We start from the raw sequence: 21,029 nt of genomic DNA on the forward strand, positions 1-21,029 counted from the left end.
TTGCTAAGTGCAGGATTATGCATCTTTTTCTGAGGGCTTTGTAGACTGAGTATTATATTAGTGAAAGTTTTCTCTAACTGATCTCTTGCCTTAAAGGCTTTGATGAGACTACATCATGCCCTATGCACATGCAATATAATATAATTTGGCCTATGGAATTCTGCATACAAGGACAGATCGAGAAACATCTCTCTCTAGAGTTTGAGTAATAGATGGAATAGAGGAGACATGATAGAAACATAAGTTGGAAAGGGGAAGAAATAGTGCAGTATAGATCCAGCCCTCTCTTCGCATTCAAACACTCAGCGAAGAGAGGGCCTTGTGTGATCTAGAAGGCCCTCTCTTCGCTGAGTGTTTGAATGCCATAGGAGAGTCTACCGAGTAATAATAATAATAATAATATAGTCAAATAAGTTAACTTTAGTATTCATTCATTCATTCATTTCATTTTGTATGGTGATTCAACAGCCATGAGCCCCTTTTACAAGGAGGTACAGCACCACCTCAATCACCCCTATTTTTATCCGGGCTCGGGACCGGCATAGCTGACAATTCAGATCTATGACTGGAGGGATTGTCTTAAGTATGCTTGACTGTATCTGTGTGTGTTCATAGGGCCAGTTTGCCTGCTTGCGGGATGAAAAACCTCAGATAAACTAGGGGAAAAACCCTGCTGTCCACGCCCGAGACTGGCTAACTTAGCTATAACCGAGGAAGACCCTTAAGCTCCTCACGTCATCGATTGGAATCGAACCTAGGACACTCCTTCCCCAGGCATATGGTTGTGAAGCACATAGCCACTAGGCTAACCGTGCAGACACTTGAGTGTTAGGCTTCATAGAGGCAAATAACGTTTTGAGATCCTTGAAAATTAATAATGCATGTGTTTATTAAATGCATAATATATTCTGTCCAGTGATTATTATTTTGTATTACATAAGGATGTTCATCATAATAGGGAAATTGGTAAAAATATATTGATCATATTTGTTTTATCTAGATATTGGAGATGACTGGATGGAAAAGCACAGGAATAAAACTGGACACTGACTTAGAAGAGGTATCTTTAGATGCTGATGTGAATAAAGCTGATGGATTTATAAAAGCAGTTTTGAAATCTGAGCTCCCAACTGGAATATTATTCTATTTTTCAGCACCTGATGAATATTTGGGAAATAAGGTAATTATATATCATCATCATTCACTTTTATTTATGTTGTTTTCTTGTTATACATTTCACATGAAACATTGCCAGCAAAGGTTGGTCGATTGGTAGAGCTTCTGCTACTACCAATTGACCATCGAAAGTATCTCAAATATCGCATAATGCAAAAATTTAAGCAAGTTTGAGCAACGTTAGTAGTTGGAAAATAATAATAATAATAAATAATAATACTTCATATGAAATAACATATCATAAGTCACCTATACAGGGGTCCTCGCGCTACGTCGGAGATCCGTTCCTACAGACCGACGTAAGGCGATTTTCGATGCAAGTCGGAATTACCATAGCCTAAGTTACTTACATAACCTAAAACACCCTAAAGTCATATGTATATATCAAGAAACAGAACTAGGCCATCATGTATTGGCACTCATGAAATCGACTGCCAATCCTTTCACGTGTTCAAGAATGCGAACTTTATCCTTGATAATATACTTGACTGTGATACTACTTAAGTCAAATGTGCGGCCAATGTTCGTTGGCGTTTCTCCCTTTTTTGCCCTTTTAATAATGTCTAATTTTACTTCTAATGTAATGGCTTTCCTTTTCTTCGACACACTGGCTTACGTTTGGGAGCCATGTTGAAGGGTAAAAAGTCACAAAAAAACACAAACACAAAAGTGAGAGAACAGATGTAAACAATGCATACAGTACCCAAAGAGTGTATGCGGGGACCCAAGCGACGCTTCCCCCCCCCAATCAAATGCCGCGTAACAGCGTATTCTTCCACCATGCTCACAAACAAGTTCGCCTGTGACGGTTGAATTTTACATCGTGCTGCTTCAAGTCGAAATTTATTTTTTTAAATTATTTATGGAATTTCAGCTGTAAAGTTGAAACGATGCATGTCGAGGACGACGTAGGTTAAGGACCCCTTATATATAACTGCTAAAATTGCTCATTAGAACTCCCTCACTTAGTATTATATCTGTCGTCCTGCATTATTACTGTTTTACTGTGCATTATGTGGTTTCAATATAACATTTACTCCAAGCATAAGCAAACAACATTTGTGCATTAAGTATCTTCATAACTAGGTACTGATATATAGAGACTGATGACTTTACATCAGTTGGCTTCATATCTCATAATGTAAAGCATGTGAGATATGAAAAATCATATTTTAACTCATTAATTATGAAAATCAAAATTTTCCTCCTATTACTTGACACATGGAGAGGGAGGACATGTGAATGTGGATTCATTCACACAATGCTATGAGTTTGAAGTCCAGTTCGATGGGTTTTGTGTAAAAGCATGTATCTACCATAATGAGTCTTCTGACGTCACGGAGATGTGGTATTAATAATAATAATAATAATAACGAAACTAAAAACATTCTTCATAATGAATGCTGACCACATTAAAAGAAATAAAAACTTGCTGCAAATAGTAATTAAACTTTCTACATTCAAATGTTTTCAGTCTGTAACAGATGTCACAGATTGGATCTTTAATGTTACAGATATTTGATGGCTTTAACTGAAAGGTGACCATGCGCAATTCGTCAATCAAGATACCTCTTGCTGGGGGTATCTTTGGAACTTCAGTAAGTTACAGAGTGTTGTTGTTGTTATTACCCAACTGTGGAAGTTTGTGCCGTAAGAGGATAAAGATTTCATTATACCAAGTTTTGCTGTTATTAATGGAAAGAATGTCAGTGCCAGAATGTTGTAATAGTCTTGGAGTCAAGCACAGAATGCTTTAGTATTCATAGTTATAGTTTCCTACAGTACTATTGTCTTCAGACAAATTTTATAGTGTTTTTAGAAAGGAATCAAAAATGTCTTATGTGGTAAACTTCTTCGTCATCTGCTCAGATTTGGTGATAGTTGTTTCTTCACAGAATTTGGTGAACTGTCTATTGAAGAATGCAGCTGAAGGTCTATCTGCTAAGACTGCTGTATTCTTATTTTAATTTTTTTTTCTTCCATTGGTTTCTGCCTTTACAGTTCTATCATTATGGTGATGTTTTTAATGATGTTGCTGCATTCCATACCATTACACTGGTTTTCTATGATTTAGCCTCTCTCTTTATACAGGTCTTTTAACTTTTTTTTTGTTCTTTTTTTATTTTATGGAAAGTCTATACCTTTCCCCATTCCATCATTTTCTGTTTTATTGCTCGAATTTTGATCATGTATCTCAGTACCGGGTAACCTTAAACACATAAGTACATCAGTGTGTGTGTGTGTGTGTGTGTGTGTGTGTGTGTGTGTGTGTGTGTGTGTGTGTGTGTGGTAGTGCAGATGAGGTCTGAGCAAGTTTATTGATGATTTTTTATTTTTTTTATTTTTTTTGAAGAATTGCAGGTTATAGTTGTTTGGCAATACTTCAGGAGGAAGGACAAGAGGCAGATGGAATAAAAGAGGATGAATAGAAGCAGGTTCAATATGTTTTGTAGTTGCACAGTAAAGGGATGCTGAATAGCTACTGCTCTTATATTAACAGGTGCAACTGAAATTTGAAGGGTGATGGATGCCATGTCACTGCTCCTGTATCTATTCTTCAAGTACTTCCTGTAGAATAGATACAATGCTTGAAACATTACACCTGTGGGGTTAGAGGCTGAAGATAATCTGTAAGAAAGGGATTTTCTATGAGCCTAATTACTCACTTCTGGACAGTATTAATGATTTTTAAAGGAGGTTTTAGGTGCAAACAGTATTCTAAATGTGGATGGATTTGAGATTTATATATCGTTAAGAGTTGGTTGGGTGTAAAATAGACTCCTGAATGAATGAGAATGCCAAGTTTCTTGGATGCTGAGAAGGCTATTGATGTGATGTGTTTATACCAGGAAAGACTGAAGTGAATGTTGAGCCAAGCAAAGAAATCTGATCTTGTCTGGTGATTTGTGTATTACTGTGGGTGTGGTTAGGGGATGTCTTTTGCATGAGAAAAGGTAAGATTGTGTTTTGGTGGCATTGAATATGACAAGGTTGTCCTCACCCCATTGAAAGATGGTATGTAAATCAATGTTTAAGATCATCTGCTAGTTGTAGTTGATCTTGTAGCCTGGGATGTCATAGTACTGCATGGTTTGTCAAATGAGTAGGATGATTGGAGAGTATTAACATCTGCAAAGCTGTGAATAAGATAGGTGATGATTGTGAGCAGGTCATTTATGTATAGGAGAAAGAGAGTAGGTGATAGGACAGAGCCTTGAGGCACTTCAGCATTGGTGGTGAAGCTCAAAGAGAGGGAGCCTCTACCATGACTTGCAGAAAGCGACCAGAGAGAAATCTTGCTCCCAATTACAGAGGGTGGCAGGGAGACCAAAGGATGGCAATTTGTTTAGTAGGCCTCAATGCCATATGGTCAAAAGCTTTGAAAATATCAAGGACAACAGCAAAAGTTTCTCCGAACCCTTCCATGGTACATGTCCGGTGGTGGGTGATATAAGCTACTAGGTCAGCTGTAAATCTTGAATGGCAGAATCTGTATTGGTGGTCACTGATTAATTGGTGGGCCTCTAAGCATTGAGGGAGTTGATTATTGATGACTTTCTCCATTATTTTGGAGAGGATAGAGGCGATGGCAATTGATAAGTAATTTTTTACCTTTTTTTGGATTAGAATGGATATGAGATTGCTTTGAGATGCATTGGGATAAGTACCAGATATGTATAATAAATTACAGAGATGATACAGGATGGGTGTTAGCTCTGGAGCACAATGTTTGAGAGCAATTGGAGAGAGATGCTATCATGACCAGAAGACTTTTTAGTATCCAAGTTATTTAGTAGTTTTTCTTTTTGTTAAAAAAAATTATAGGAGGCATACAGTGTGTGGATTCTGGTATGGTAAGAGGTCATTTCCCTTGGTCATTTATGCAGTAGTTCGAGTGATTCCAGGAGATCAATTTATATTTGGGTGAGGTAATGGTAATAGTTGTAATAGAAGTAATAGCTGATACTACAATGCAACTCTTAGGATAAGAATGAGGAAATAGCACAGGCAGACAAAAGTTGAACAAAGCAACTTTGGCAAAAGACCAGAAGGTGCAACTGCCAATGGCACAAGCAACAAGTTTTCTATATTTAGTTAAGAAGTGGAGTGTTGGGTGAGTGAAGAGGATTGTCGGGAATTCTGGTCAGGAGATAATGTGTTTAAAGTTATTGCTTACTGAAAAAATTTCTGCTTCTCTTTCAGTTTGGTCAGTGAAATTTCAAAAAAGAGAGCCAGATTGAATTCTAGACATTGAAATCACCTAGAAAGATGACTTTTCTGTTTGGGAATGTTGACTAAATGAAATCGAGCTTTGAAGATAGAAAGTTAAAGAGGTAAGAAAGATTTTCAGAATTAGGAGAACAGTAGAGGCAGCTGATGAACGAAACCAAATGTGGCAAAGAAATCTTAAGCCACAGGAGGTCAAAAAGATGAAATTCTAGATTAGACATCCTTTGGCAAGGAATATCTAAATGCATAAAGGCAAAGCACTGCCCTTATGATGGAAAGAGCCATATAAGGTGCAATTTGGGCAGTTAAGATGGATTTTAGTTGATGTTGCAGAAATTTGGGGTTTAATCAGAAACAAAACACTAGATTTCGATAACTGAAGGTGATGACGATGCACGTCATTTAAGTTATTGTGCCATGCATGTTGGTAAAGTGAATATGAAAGTTTTTTAGGCTAGATTTTTGAGTTTAAGTGTTTTTTTTTTTTAATTTTGGAGGGAAGTTAATTTTTTAGTTTAACCATAGAACAGTATAATTATTCAGACATAGAAGTTTATTTTCCACTTGGTTAGACTATAATAAATTTAGTTTAATCCTTTATCCAAGTGTAAGCAAACAAAGTTTGCACCTGAAGTATCTTCAGGACTGAGGCAACTCATAGTCAAGATGGACCATGCTCTCATCACTCCTTGTCTCAGTATCTCCCATAATGCAAAGCACATCTCTTTGCTGACATGCATAATGCTATGCATTAAGAGAAGGGCCACTACCCAGACCGGTTTCGACCTTTATTAAGGTCTTGTCGGTGGGAGCCAGACCCAGAAGTGGTGATACTAAGACAGAAGCAATGGAGAGGTCATATTTACTTATACGAGTTGCCAAAAGGTGTATGATTAAAAATTGATAATTTAGCTTCGAATGCTTTGATTAAATCAAACATGACAATAATTGTCTTGTTAACACCTTGCAGTTTAACATTTAATTCATTTAAATGTAAACACAAATCAGTAAAAAACATTAATTTCGAAAGCCATTCGACGTTCATTAATTGATTGTATTTTTCAATGATTTTCTCATTATGTAAAAAAAAAAGTCTGACTTCATCTAAACATTCAACAAATCTTTGAAGAACTTTCCCACGACTTAACCATCGGACATCGTTGTACATAAGTAAACCATTGTACACCGAGTTAACCTCACTTGATAATTCTATAAATTTTCGTTTATTTAAAGCGTGTGCCGATATAAAATTGACCAATTTTGTTACAATGCTCATAATATCTTCCAGTGGCTTGAAATTAGCCTTTCCGCATAAACCTGCTGATGTATAATACAATTTATTTATTTATTTATATAGAGTTTCCTCCATTTTTCTCCCCCGTCCCTATTGGGGCGATTTGAGCCCCCTCATGGGGGGGGTTAAGTATTTATGGCTGTAGATCCGTGTGTATTAATGGGGGCCAGTTTGCCTGCTTGCTGGATGAAAAACGCCAGATAAACTGGTGGAAAAAACCCTATTGCCCACACCCAAGACCAGCTAACTTGGCTATGGCTGAGGAAGATCCTTAAATTCCTCACATCTTCGACAGGAATCGAACCGGGGATACTCCTTCCCAATTCATATGGTTGCAAAGCGCACAGCTACTAGGCTAACCGCGCGGACTATAATACAATGAAAAACTCAGAACTGAATGTCCATTATGTTTGGTAAATAAATTGACCAACCCAAATTCCTCTCCAGTCATACTGCGAGCACCATCAGTAGTTACTGATACAATTTTGGAGGGATCTATATCTCTTTCAGCAAGAGATATAGATATAGTTGCAAAGCAGTTGCATTTACAACTGCTTTGCAAATATCTATTCCTCTTGTTGTTGTTGCTAATGATGTTAAACTTATCAATTCTTCTTTGATGTTATTCCCAACACAATAATGAATAAAAATTGCTAAATGAGCTGATCCAGTTATGTCAGTACCCTCATCAAGACAAAGAGAAATTAAACCAGAAGATTTTATATCTGCTTTTTGCTGATGAGTTATATTTTTAGCCATTTCTATGATTCTATCTTTCGCCGTGTTTCTAGCCAAAGGCATATCTTTTATTCTTTGAATAATTTTTTCCTTGTTTTCAAAATCTTCAAAGAGAACTGGTGTGCATTTTAACCATGCTTCTTTTATATATTCCCCATCACTAAAAGGTTTCCCATGTTTGGCAATTACATTTGAGGCAAAGAAACTAGCAGCAGTTATACTTGAACGACTGCCAATAAATTTCATCAGGTTTGTTGACTGGATATTCCTATTTTTAATTGCCCGAACAATAAATTCTTTCTGTTCGTCCTTGCTTTTCTGAAGGAGCGATTTATGGTTTGTCTCATATTGCCGTTCGACGTTCTGCACACAACTGTCCCAGAACATAAAACGCATATTGCTTTATTGTCTTTATTAATCATGCCATACTCTTCAGTCCACCAGCTTTGGAACTCTCTGCTGCTGCTTGACTGTGGTAATTTTCATTTTTTATTTTCACCAGTCATGTTCAGTAGAACAGTAACCAAATAATTCACAACTTAAATCAAATGCATTTTTTATAGTTTCAAAAAAATCAACATTTTATTATATGCCTAAATTAAATTATCTTTATAATTCCCATTTACAGTAGCAAAAACAAAACAGTGCAGATATGCAACAATAATGCACTTGCCGCTGCTTATTTCTGCCTACTGGCGGATGCGCGATGTGAAATGCTTAATGAACGCACATGCGATTAGAAAAGGGAAAATTCAGGAAATCCTAAGTATCAGTCGTTCTCAATTCTTTTTCTCTAAGACTGTATTTTTATTTATTCTTATTGTATTAGAGGGCTCAGTCCCAACAAACTTACTCGTAAATACCGTTTCCATTTTTTAAAATTCATACATTAAACTAACATAAGTATTAATTATATAAATGAAGTGGATATTAAATCCAACATTATTTCAAAGCTGACTACAGTAACTATAGAATTTTTGTGTGAAATTTGACTAGCGAATTTACGGGAATACACTCTCTGCCATACTACCAGTTGCTTTAGCCACTAGGGCAACTCGTAGTATGGCGGCGAGTATATTCCTGTAAGATCTCTGGTCAAATCTCGCACTAAACGTCTCTATAGTTTCTGTAGTTGGCTCTGAGATAATGTTGAATTTAACATCCACTTAATTTATATAATTTTGTATCGCCGATGTGAAGCCTTTTAGCTATTTATTTTAGTAAATAAGTATTAATAATTAATTATGGCATAATCGTAAAGAGTATTAATACACTTAATGTATACGGTGTAGCATGTTGAGAAATATAAAAGTATGCATTTAAATTAGTTATCAATCACAGGACTAATGCTACAATATTGTAGTTTTCTCAGTCCAACATCATTAAATTAACTTTTGGTGAGTTTCATTGATATATCCCTTTCTGATCACCAAAAATTTATAATATTATTCAGTATGAAATTGATTATTGTATTATTAAATTGATTTTAATGATGTTGGTTTGAAAAAAAAAAAACAGTAGTGAGAAAAATATTTATGCATTGTAACTCACCATAGAAGTCAGCGGAGCAGGGGAAGCAGTAGAAGGATGTTTGTCGGCGAATGCTTACCATCGAATATAACTTGTCCTCGCGTATAACTGGCACCCCTGATTTTACTTTACGAAAAAAGACATTAAAAGGTTTTGCATATATACCTCCCACACAAAAAACAACACGCCCTCCCCAACAGCCAGTATATATTGTAGATGCAAGAAAAAAAAAAGTTTTATTGTATCCCTGAATAAGGTACATAGGCTTTTGCAGTCTGTGTAATATATTTCTCCACAAATAATGCAATTAGAGACAGCTGGAATAAAAACGGCGCTAACTAATGAATCACATGCACCCCCTCTCACAGAAACTACACTGTATAGGCAAGCAAAACCATATGTTGCACCGAAAACACAGTATCTAATTAAAACTATTGTCCAATTTTTCAATTACATGAAATAAGTGTTTGTGTGATTGCTTTTGAAATTCTCAATGTCATTATGACAGATCACAAAGGCTAACTTCAAATAAAATTCTACCACGAACTGAAACATGCCATATAATGCTTGCATGAGTTCCCCTTCCAGCTCAAACACAAACAAGCAGCAATAAAAATCAACCAAGTGTTGAAACTTTGTGTGAGTTGATCCCGCCGGTAATGAGAAGTTCTGTCGGAACGATAAATGACATCCCGTCGTGAATGTCTTAAAACTAAGAAATATATAGTGAATGTTGTTATGACAGTTGCAGATGTTATGGAATTCGGTTGAAAAGAATTAGCATTTCAACTCATTTCAGAAATTGTCAGTTCCATTTGTCTTTGGGTCACGTGATCTTTTGTTAATACTGCACATTCATGGCTTCATAGCTGCTCTCTCCTGTAAAACAAAATTTAACTTGTACATATTGTAACAATTAAAAAAAAAAAGGTGGAATAATTTATAAGCATATTAAAGGATATCATATGTAAATTGTTGACATGCCAGCAAAATTCTCGGGTGTGCCACCTCTGTCGCGGATGCCATAGGTTCGCCACCACTGCTCTAGGATATGCTATAGGATGGAATTTGTCCTAAGGAGGGCAGATCAAAGTTGCTAATTTCACATGTGGTTTAAATATGATATGAAGGTTCTATTTTCTTAGTATTTTGGCTGTCTTTTCAGATGTATTTCAGATATGTGGAATAGGGTAGTGGAATTTTGCTCTTGTGTCTTTGGTGAGGAAGAAGTGTGTGTGTGTGGGGGGGGGTATGCAGTCTTTTATGGATTTTGTGTGAGCTATAGCCTTGGCTAAAAAGTGTCAAGAAGATAGTTGAGTTCTATGAAAAGAGTTGCAGCACTTTCCATAGATGTTGTTAATTACTGTTGACTGGTTTCTTTTGATGATAATATATTCAATTTTTAAAATATCAGGTTGTTGCAAATGAAATGGCCGATTTTAAGGACGATTGAAAAAGAAGAGAATAAAAAGAAGAAGAATACCTGTTTAATCAAAGTAATCTCCAGTAGCATCAATGCATTGTTGCCAACGTGTGGCAAAATCATTTATACCAAATTTGTAAAAATCAGTGTCTCTGGAAGTGATGAAGTTCTCCACTGTTCGATAAATTGATGCATCGTTGGCAAAGCATTTCTTGGACAAAAAATGGCTCAAGTGCCAAAAAAATGGTAATCTGTTGGGGAAATGTCAGGAGAGTATGGAGGATGAGGCACAATTTTGTATCCCAAATTGTTGATTTGCTGTATGGTTGACACTGCCGTATGTGGTTGGGCATTATCCTGAAGCAGTAGGACTCCATGTCTATTCACAAGTGCTGGTTGTTTAAGGCACAATTTGTCATGCATTTGCCGCATATCTGTATAATATTGAGCTGCATTTATCGTTTCACCTCATGGAAGGAATGAGTAGTGAATAACACCAGCAGAAGACCACCATACAGTAAACATATTTATTGGATGCAGAGGTGCCTTTGGAGTCCTTCCTGGAGCTTCTTTCACTCCCAGCCACTGCGACGAACATGTATGATTGTCGTAGAATATCCACTTCTCATCCACAGTCACAATTCTTTGCAGGAACCTTTCTTCTTTACTTCTTAAGAGAGAAGAGCACGCTTCCAAATGCCATGCTTTGTTTTCATCAGTGAGTTCATGAGGCACCCACTTATCGAGCTTCCTTACTTTTCTTATTATTGCCAAGTGCTGTGAAACAGTTGAGAAGTACATTTAGTGTCGGCACGATTTCTCGTACAGTTTGTCAGGGATCTGATTTGATTAAATCCTTTAATTCATTCGAATCAATGGAGAAAGGACGATGACCACGGAGTTTGTTTTGTAGCCTGAAATCTCCTGAGCAAAATTTTGCAAACCAATGCCGAGTGGATCTCTCATTAGTTGTTCCTCCGCTGAATGCTTTATTGATGTTTTTTACTGCAGCCACTGCAGAATTTCCCAATTTGAACTCGTAAAGGTATAGCATCCTTAATTGACTGGGTTCCATGATTGACTTGATGTTGGTAGTATTCAATGTTTGATGCTCATTGAACAAAACAAATACTACATTTCCATCACCCATGTGTGATGCTGTCACATGATATAAAAAATTTGCATATACCTCAGCACTTGCTTTCTTCAGCAACCAGTAGAAACCTGACAGTCATTCAACAGCCATTTCATTTGCAACAACCCAATATTTATTTTTATTCTTCAGACTTTCTTCATAAAAAAAAAAAGATTAGCTTGTTTTGAGATTTTTAAACTCTCAGTGGTATTTTATTTTATTTTAATAGATAACATCATATGGAGGAATGATATCATATACTCTTCTAACTACTGTAGATCGTGATGCTACTGTTGGAAGTATTGTTGGACCTGATGTTATTCTTGTTGTAAGTATCTGTTTGTTATAAATTTTGATACAAATGCATTATGAATTTTAAGCTCTATATATTTTAAGCTTAACTGTATATGAAAAAAAATTTCATGACTACAGCCAAATGTGGACATAAATTTATTGCCATCTTACTAATAAATTATATTACACAAACATCTTTTTTATAAATTTGATACAAATTAAATTGCAATATGCTTTTGGCAAAAGTTACAAATTTCCAAAGGATGCACTTAAGAAATTAATATACAATGATTACAGAAAACTATGCAGAGAGACATTTCAGGATAGAATATGCCCACACTGAACTGCGATGCAGCTCTCACAATGTCATACCATGCTTAGCATCAAGTGACTCAGGAGGAGGAGGAGGAGTAGGCAAGTTTGCCTCAAGAGCAAGAATAAGGCCTTGTTTGTTTTCTGGAGGAGAATTTTGAGCAGCAGTGCATCTCCCTATCGCATCCCATATGTGATCAATGGGGTTGAGATATGGGGAGCATGCTGGCCACCTGATTTGATTAATATCCTTGGTCTCCAGGAGTATTTCCGCTGCTTGTGAACAATGTGGTGGGACACTGTCATCCATAAAAATGAATTCTTCACCTATAGAACAATCATGTTTGATTGTTCATCACAGAACAATCAAACATGATGGCGAAGAACTCTGTTACAACATCGTTCACCAGTCATAGCCCCTTTTTCCAGTACTTGTAACTCGGTGCATCCATTAAGCATAATGCCTCCTCACACCACGATCCTAGCACTGCCATATCTATCCCTTTCATGATCATTCTCGCGATGGCAATCTGTCACTCAGATCAAGCACTGTCTAGAATTGGAGGGAAGACTAAAATGACTCTCATCTATAACGAGTACATTAGCCCATTGGTGTCTTGTCCAATTTTTATGGATTCAACACCACTGAAAACATGCTCTACGATGAGCTGTGGAAAAGGGACGCAAACTACAGGCCGGGTGTATAGGCCTACTTGTTGCAGACATCTTGCCACAGATAAACTTGAATGGAGCTGACTTGCAAGCCGACATGCTGTGGTGTGTTGATTTCATTTTGCTGTTATAGCCAAAAATCTGTGTCCTCATGTTATGTGGTAAAGCGAGGGCTACCCCTCAGCAAATATCTGGATGGAACTTGCTCCATTAGTTTGAAATGCTGCATGCTGCCCAGAACCTGGATACAGTGCTATGTGAGGTTCCAAACTCTCTGGCAATATCAGCATTTCTGCTGCCTTCAAGCTTTTTAATAATTCTTCCCTGCATGAAATCATCTAGGTGATGATTTGAGATATTCTTTCATGATAAGAGCTTCCTTCAAACACAATTCACTTAGCTCAGCCTTTTGCCTTTTATCCTCTTGGGTGCTACCACATGTCTCCTTTGCATGGGGACATGCGGTAACACCCAAGATCTGTAACTCAAGCTAGTTATGCATTGTGTGAACAAATTGCTAAAAAACTTAAAACCCATAGTGAAGGTGAGCTTGTGAAAGATTGCATCCTTACTGCCATCGAGATTTTATGTCCAGAAAAACCCAATACACAGTTTTGCAAATGACAGCACATTACACTTCTCTCTTTCATTTGACAAACCTTACTCTACACAACTCACTTCAGCCTACAGAACATCAACCATCACTGCCCTCAATTCTGACCTCCAAGACATCCTCCAGTGGGACTCAGATAACCTCATCAACTTCAGTGCTAGTAAAACCCAGTTCTGTCTTATTTCTCACAAAAAGGAACCATTTTCCCTCCAGTATGATTTTTGATAACACTCAAATTTCCAGACAAGATGAGATTTCTCTTCTTGGAATTATCCTGACATCAGGCCTCTCCTGACATAAATACATCACAACCATTGCATCCTCAGCTTCCAGAAAACTATGATTTCTCTTTCGCTCAAGACATTACTTCATCTCGTAAACAGCTGTTAACCTTATACAAATCCAACCAGCTATCGAATACTGCTCTCACATTTGGAGTGCGGCTACTAAAAGCTCCCTCAAAATGCTTGACTCAATACAGAGGAAAGCAATTAGATTGATAAATGACCCATCTCTTACCTGAGTTTGTTTAAAAATATTAGCCTATCAAGATTCTTGTGGAAAGGCTTAGATGTTGGTTATACATTCTTACTAAATAGCTTAAGGAAATTACAACTTATAATAGAATATACATTAAAATAAATTTTAATACACTTCCAATATTTCGGCAATGTCACATTGTCATTATCACAGGAACTTAAATACAAGACACGTGCATGCAAGCACAACACAGTAAACAGTAAATGAAGAACAAAGCAGGAAGCTATTCTTTCTCCTAAAAGTCCTGATGGTGTCCCCCCCCCTCCACCACCACAGCAGGCAATGTTGGTATTTTTGGCCGATTGGGCTGAAGATCTTCTGATGTAGATTTCCCAAATTTAGGGCAGTTTCATGCAACCGAATTTTGTTTAGGTTTGGATTGTTTCTTAGGGCTGAGGCTAATTCCATGAATAGCCTTTCGTATTTGAATTTGCTATGGTGTATTATCGTGGCCTTCTTCCACCGTATTCTATGGTGGGTATCCAGCGCATGGTCTGCAAGACCAGAGTGGCTGTATTGGTGAAACCGGATGTAGTCCTTGTGTTCTGAAATTCTGATATTAGCTGTTCTGCCTGTTTGGCCAAAGGAGGACAGCTTGCAGCTGCAAGGGACTTGGTATACACCAGGTAGGTCTGGGGGGGGGTGGGGTTGGTCTTTAGTGGAGCGGATAAGGGATGCCAATTTTTTATAAGATCTGTAACAAGAAGTTAATTCATGTTTTTTTAGGATTTTGGTGATTTTTTCCAAGGTGCCTCGGATATAAGGAATGGTGATGGATTTAGAGTAATCCTTTTTGTGAAGGGGAGGAGGGGTTGTGGTTTATTGGTTTCAATATTTTTTGGATTTTTTGGGGGGATAACCATTGACTAAAAAAGTGTTGAGAATGTGGTTTAGTTCTGTGGTTAGGGCATTGTCATTTGAACAGATAAGTTTAGCCCTGTTGTGTAATGTCTTAATGACTCCATATTGTTGTGAGGGGGGGGGGGGGGAAGTTGGTGAATGTATCTGCCTGTATGGGTGGTTTTCTATAAACTGAGAAAACCAAGGTGATGGATCCAAGGTTCCATCACCTTGGTTTTCTCAGACTGGCAGGTGACTAGTGTGTCTAAGAAAGCAAGGCAGTTGTTTTTTTCTTCTTCCAGGGTGAATTTGATTCTGGGGTGTTGGTTGTTTAAGTGTGTTAGGAAGGAGAGGAGTGCATCGGAGCCATGTGGCCAAATAGCAAACACATCATCAACATAGTGAAGCCTTATGGTTGGTTTTTGTGGGGCAGAGTTTAAGGCTTTCTCTTCAAACATCTCCATATAAAAGTTGGCCAAGGGTGGGGAGAGTGGAGAACCCATGGCTGTTCTCTCTATTTGTTTGTAGAATGTTCCTTGCCAAACAAAATAGTCTGAGTTCATTGTGAACTGAAATGGGACTGTGATATCGGGAGGAAATTTAGGCTTGGATTAGCTCTAAGATTCTTTGAGTGGGACATTTGTGAATAGGGAGGAGACATCAAAACTGACCATTACGTCAGTGTGTTCGAGTGTAAGGTTTTCTATGCTGGCTTTGAAGTGGGCTGAGTTTTTTATGTGTGAAGGTGTATGTTGCCAGTATAGTGTGTGAGGGCTTTGGCCAAACGTTTAACTAGTTTGTACATGGGGGAAACCAATGCCATCCACTATGGGACGTAATGGCACATTTTCTTTATGTATTTTTGGGAGTCCATATATATGGGGGGGGGATGGAGTTAAACGGTTTTAATTTGTTAGTGACTTCTACAGGCCAAGAAGTGACCTTCTTAAGTAGCCTGTAGAGTTTTCTAATTTGTGAGCTGGTGAGATTGTACTCAATAGGGAAGTAAGTAGCCCGATCTAACAATAGAGCATTCAGCTTACCTGTGTAATCCTTTTGGCTAAGCAATACTGTGGCATTCCTTTTATCCGCTTTGGTGATTATTATTTTCTCTTTTTTCTTTAATTCTTGCAGAGATTTAATTTTCTTATTGGGCATGTTGGTTTTTGGTGGTTTTGCTTTGGTCAGAACACAAGCCACATCCAATCTAATATTGTTGGCAACGTGGTTTGGAAGGTGTCGTATCCCGCATTCAATTTGTATCATAATGTCTTCAGCAGGTATTCTTCTGGGCGTAATACTGATGTTGTGGCCACGTGAGAGAGCATTGAGTGCTTCAGGTTTCAAACTAATTGATGAAAGGTTAACTACTGTGTCTGTAGGAAGTTGTGGTTTGGAGTTAGAGTTCTTTTTTAAATTCTCATATTTTTTTATCTGTCTTTCCAGTACTTTTTTAAATTCTTTGTCCGCAGCAGTGCATGAGATGGCATATAAAATAGACCAAATCTTGTGGTTTAAGGTGCTGGAAAGCTCATCTTCGAGTGGCTGGATAGCTAAGTTAGCGTCAAACAGGGAATGGCGAGTAGCGGTGATTTGGCATAGTGGCGATAATGGCAACGTGATGTTGCCAAAATGTTGGAAGTGTATTAAAATTTATTTTAATGCATATTCTATTGTACGTTGAAATTTCCTTAAGCTATATAGTAAACCTATCAAGAATAGCTGTTTCTGACCATATTAAAGATATCGCTGATGACATCCAAACTTCATTGAAAGTAGATTCAGCAGAATTTGTGTGTTACTCATTAGCCATCGATGGGACTACTGATCTGTCAAATACCGCACAAATGGCTATATTTATATGGGGAATAACTACAGATTTCAATATATGAGAAGAATTTCTAGCTTTAGTTGTCCCCTTCATTGATTTTAATGAAGGGGACAACTAAAGGTGAAGATTTATTTGAAATGGTCAATTCAGCATTAAAGGATTTTGATTTAGCATATGAAAAACTGAGTGGTCTCGCTGCAGATGGTGCTCCATCCATGGTAGGTTGTGAAAAAGGGCTCATGGCTCTGATTAAGAAAGAATTTAAGAAATGTCAAATGAACCTAAATACTTTAATTGTGTGCTACTGCTTCATTCATATGGAAAATCTAGCAAAGTCATTCAAGATGAACAGCGTTATGAATGTGGTAACAAAGGCCATTAATTTGATAAAAAGTAAAGAGTTGAACAACAGGGAATTCAAAGAATTTTTGCGAGATCTTGATGCCGAATATGGGGACTTATTGTACCATTGTGAAGTTAGGTGGCTAAGTAGAGCTCAAATGCTCAAGCAATTTTATGAACTTAAAGACGAAGTGAAAATTTTCTTTGACATTAAAGGATTATTGGAGGATGAAAAGTTTCAAAGGGATTTAGCATTTGTAGTAGATATAACTAATCATTTGAATAATCTAAATTTGAAATTACAAGGCCCAATCAGCCTAATGACCTCTTTGCTCACTCATATCAAGAGCTTTGAATCGATGTTTCAATTATTTCTTACCCAAATGAAAAAAAAAAAAAAAAACGCTTTACACATTTTCCAAAATTAAGAGAACACAATCCAAAATCAACAAGTGAGTATGCTGATGAGTGTCAGAGTGTTTTGAACCAATTTCAAAGGAGATTTGAAGATATAAAAAAATCAAAGAATTGAGTTACAAATATGTTAAAGATACCAAGCAATTTTACACCTGGTTTTACTCCATTTTTTCCCAAGTGAGCAAACAGACAAAATGTCAAGTTTGCGCCTGCAAGTGATGCAAGACTAGCTGATCCTACAGGTAGTGCAAGACCAAGGCAACTCATGGTAAAGCTGGAGCAAGCTCTGATCACTAATCTTAATATTTACCCTTAATGCCAAAACACATCTCCAAGAAGGGGATGTATGATGTTTTGTATTAAAGGCAAGGGGCCACTACCCAGACTGGTTTCGACCTTTATTGAGGTCTCATCAGTGGGAGCCAAACTTGACATTTTGTCTGTTTGCTCACTTTGGAAAAAATGGAATAAAACCAGGTGTAAAATTGCTTGGTATCTTTAACATAATTATACCCAAGTTAAAAATACTTTCTACCTGAGTTACAAATATTTGAAACACCTTTTGATATGTGCCCTGAGAAAGCTTCCGATTCCTTGCAATTAGAGTTGATTGATTCGCAGTGTGATAACACTTTGAGATCAAGATATAGTAATCTGCCTATATTGGACTTTTACAAATCTATTGATTCTGAGAAATTCCCTTCTTTAAAAAAGAATGCCTTGAAAATAGCATCTCAGTTTTCTACTACTTATCAATGTGAGTAATTTTTTTCAAAATTAAATCTGGCAAAACATCGCCTTCGTACAAGACTCACTGATGAAAATCTTGCCAATGAACTACGAGGTAGCCGTCTCATCAAGGGCAGCTAATATTTCTAAGCTTTCACAAAAAAAAGCAGTTTCAGCCTTCTCACTAAAAAGTTTAACATTGTTATAATTATATGCTTGATTGTTATAATTATATGTCTACATAATTGTAATTAAAAGATACCATATCAGATGAGAATGTTGCACATTTACTTATTGAGATATATAATATATTGCACATTTACTTATTGAGATATATAATATATTGCACATTTACTTATTGAGATATATAATATATTGCACACTACATACACTATATATAAGAGTTAAAATTTGCCAGTCGCCTGCAGAAGTTTTTAAATTAGCAATTTTTGCCCTTGATACTAAAAAGGTTCCCCATCCCTGTCTAATCTATGTCCCCATAGTTAAAGTCTCCCATATTAATTGTTTGGCCTGCATGCATTATGGTAAATCTTCCAATATATCTAAATCTTCCCATGGACCTCTTGGTCTATAGCAGCAACAACAATATGTTTTGTGCTATTGGAATCTATCTCACACCAGGCAGCCTCAACTGAATTATCTTGCCCAGATCTAAAATGCTCTTTAACTTCTAATTTTTTTTATTAGATTTTTGCTAAGTAGAATGATTTTTTTTGTTTGTTTGTTTGTTTTTCAGTATTTAGCATTAATCTCACTTAAAAGAAAACTTTGCCAGAAATATTATTTTTCACTGCTATTAAATAATTAGTTTAATTATAGTTAGAATTTTTTGCCAAAATTTGTATTTGATTCAAGTTAATTCATTTTTTAAATCATAAGCTATCAACACATAGGCTTTGTGTTGTCCATTACACTTGTTTAAACTAGTCCCATTGTTATACAAGATTGTTGTTGTTTCGTGTACTGTGACAAGCTGTTTTTATTCTCTGAAGATGCTGGATATAATACCAGAAAATATCGTCAAATAAGTTAATAAATAGTAATTATTTTCTTATCAGTCTGTGTTTTCATTGATACCGCTAAAAATAAATTAACATCGTTAGGCCAGTATTAATTAAAAGGAATTTTTCCACTATATGGCAAGCAAGAAAAAGAATAATTATGCCATGTTGACTCTGGTGAATAGCTATTTTGATATGGAGGAGATGGAGAGGACCCAGAGATGAGTGACCAAGATGATAGCAGGTCTATGGAATGAACCTTATGAGAACAGGTTGAAGATTTGTGGGTTGCAGAAATTGGTTGATAGGTTTAAAAGGGGTGATATGATTGAGACATTCAAATTACTGAAGCATTTCTATAAGATTAATTCAGCAGATATTTTTGGGAATAGGACTGGTGGTGGGAGGACAAGGGCCATACATGGAAGCTGGGCAAGAGTGTGGTTAGCAAGGGTGTTAGAGCTAGGTTTTTTACTTGGAGAGTGGTGAATGAGTGGAATAAGCTGCCAGAGTCTGTTGTGGGTGCTGTGACCATGAATGAGTTCAAGGCGAGGTATGATAGATACTGGGTGCATGTCAAATAGTTGTTGTTGACACGATGTTAGGGCCTCCCTCGATGAGTCTGTCGACTCCTTGGAGTTGCCTGGAATAATAATAATAATAGCTATGGCAGCAAAGTGACCATTGCATAGGATATAGTGGATGGAATTATTGAATGAACACTTTATCATCATATATCACACTGGTGTAAAATGATGTACATGCAATATATAGAAGAGAGGCAAGTATTAGAGGAATGGGAAGTGAAAGAATCAGAAGTGTATCAGGTATTGATTGGCTTAGATGTTAATAAGACTGTAGGAATGGATGACTTATCACCATGTATTCTTGAGGAATGTGCACAACAGTTAGCTATACCCAACACCTGTTGAAAGTTTATTGAAAGTTTATTTTTCACTTGGTTAGAGTATAATAAATTTAGTTTAATCCTTTATCCAAGTGTAAGCAAACAAAGTTTGCGCCTGAAAGTATCTTCAGGACTGGGGTAAGGTGATACAACACCAGGGCAACTCGTTGCAAAGGTGGAGAAAGCTACCAACATTCCTGTCTCAGTATCTCCTATAATGCAAAACGCATCTCCTTGCGGATATGTCTAACGTTATGCATTAAGGGAAGGGCCACTACCCAGACTAGTTTCGACCTTTATTGAGGTCGAATGGGAGTTCATGCCTTTCATCACTGGCCTCTTTAGATTTAAAAAAGTTTTGCTGAGAGTCAGCTTGATAGTGAGAGAGGAGGAGAAAGATAGAGTGGATAGCAGTAGATAGTTAAAAGAGGCCTCAGTCGATCTACTTGGCCTGACTTAAATGTCAGCACCAAGCAGATCTCTGACATTATCTCCCTCCATCCGTTCTTTTCAGCTTTCCCTGGTCAGTCACCTCTTCAGGTGTCTGCCCGAGGAAAGTGGGGAAAAACAAATGAAAGAAGCACCACATGAAAAAGAGTAACTGGTAAATAACCTTTAAAATTACATATAACACTTTGTAAGAAACTAGGAAAATTCTGAAATTTCAACCGGAATGACCAGTTTAATACTGAGAAGAGCGGGGGCAGAGCCTGGCCTGGGTGGTGCAGCCCACAAGGAGCTGCACCGCCTCGGTGTAAGCCTTTGCAGCCCAGGTTCTCAGGATACCCCCTCCTGTGTGGAATAGACATAGACCTTTTTTACAACAAAAATTCTAATCTGAAAGAGGACAAAAAGAAGAAAAAACAAACCAGAATTTTTTTTTTTTTTTTCCCTGCTCTGGCAGATCGATACTAGGAGTCGACTGACTTGTTAGGCGAGGTTTAAATCCTCCTGCTGTCTATTGTTGTGGGTTTTAATGATGAG

General features: G+C 37.1%; 1 protein-coding gene across 1 annotated transcript in view; it reads left to right on the plus strand.

Annotated features, from left to right (window-relative positions):
- LanA (laminin subunit alpha) overlaps positions 1-21,029 on the plus strand; it is a 1,191,635-nt gene that overhangs the window by 550,583 nt on the left and 620,023 nt on the right. The window contains exons 25-26 of the mRNA XM_090391815.1: positions 1,001-1,180; positions 11,756-11,854. Of these exons, the coding sequence (XP_090247941.1) occupies positions 1,001-1,180; positions 11,756-11,854 (279 nt within the window). The remainder of the gene's footprint in view (positions 1-1,000; positions 1,181-11,755; positions 11,855-21,029) is intronic.

This window comes from Typopeltis vanoorti, chromosome 4, assembly GCF_054136105.1.
Source record: "Typopeltis vanoorti isolate ZY-2024b chromosome 4, IOZ_Tvanoo_1.0, whole genome shotgun sequence".
NCBI classification, from domain to species: domain Eukaryota; kingdom Metazoa; phylum Arthropoda; class Arachnida; order Uropygi; family Thelyphonidae; genus Typopeltis; species Typopeltis vanoorti.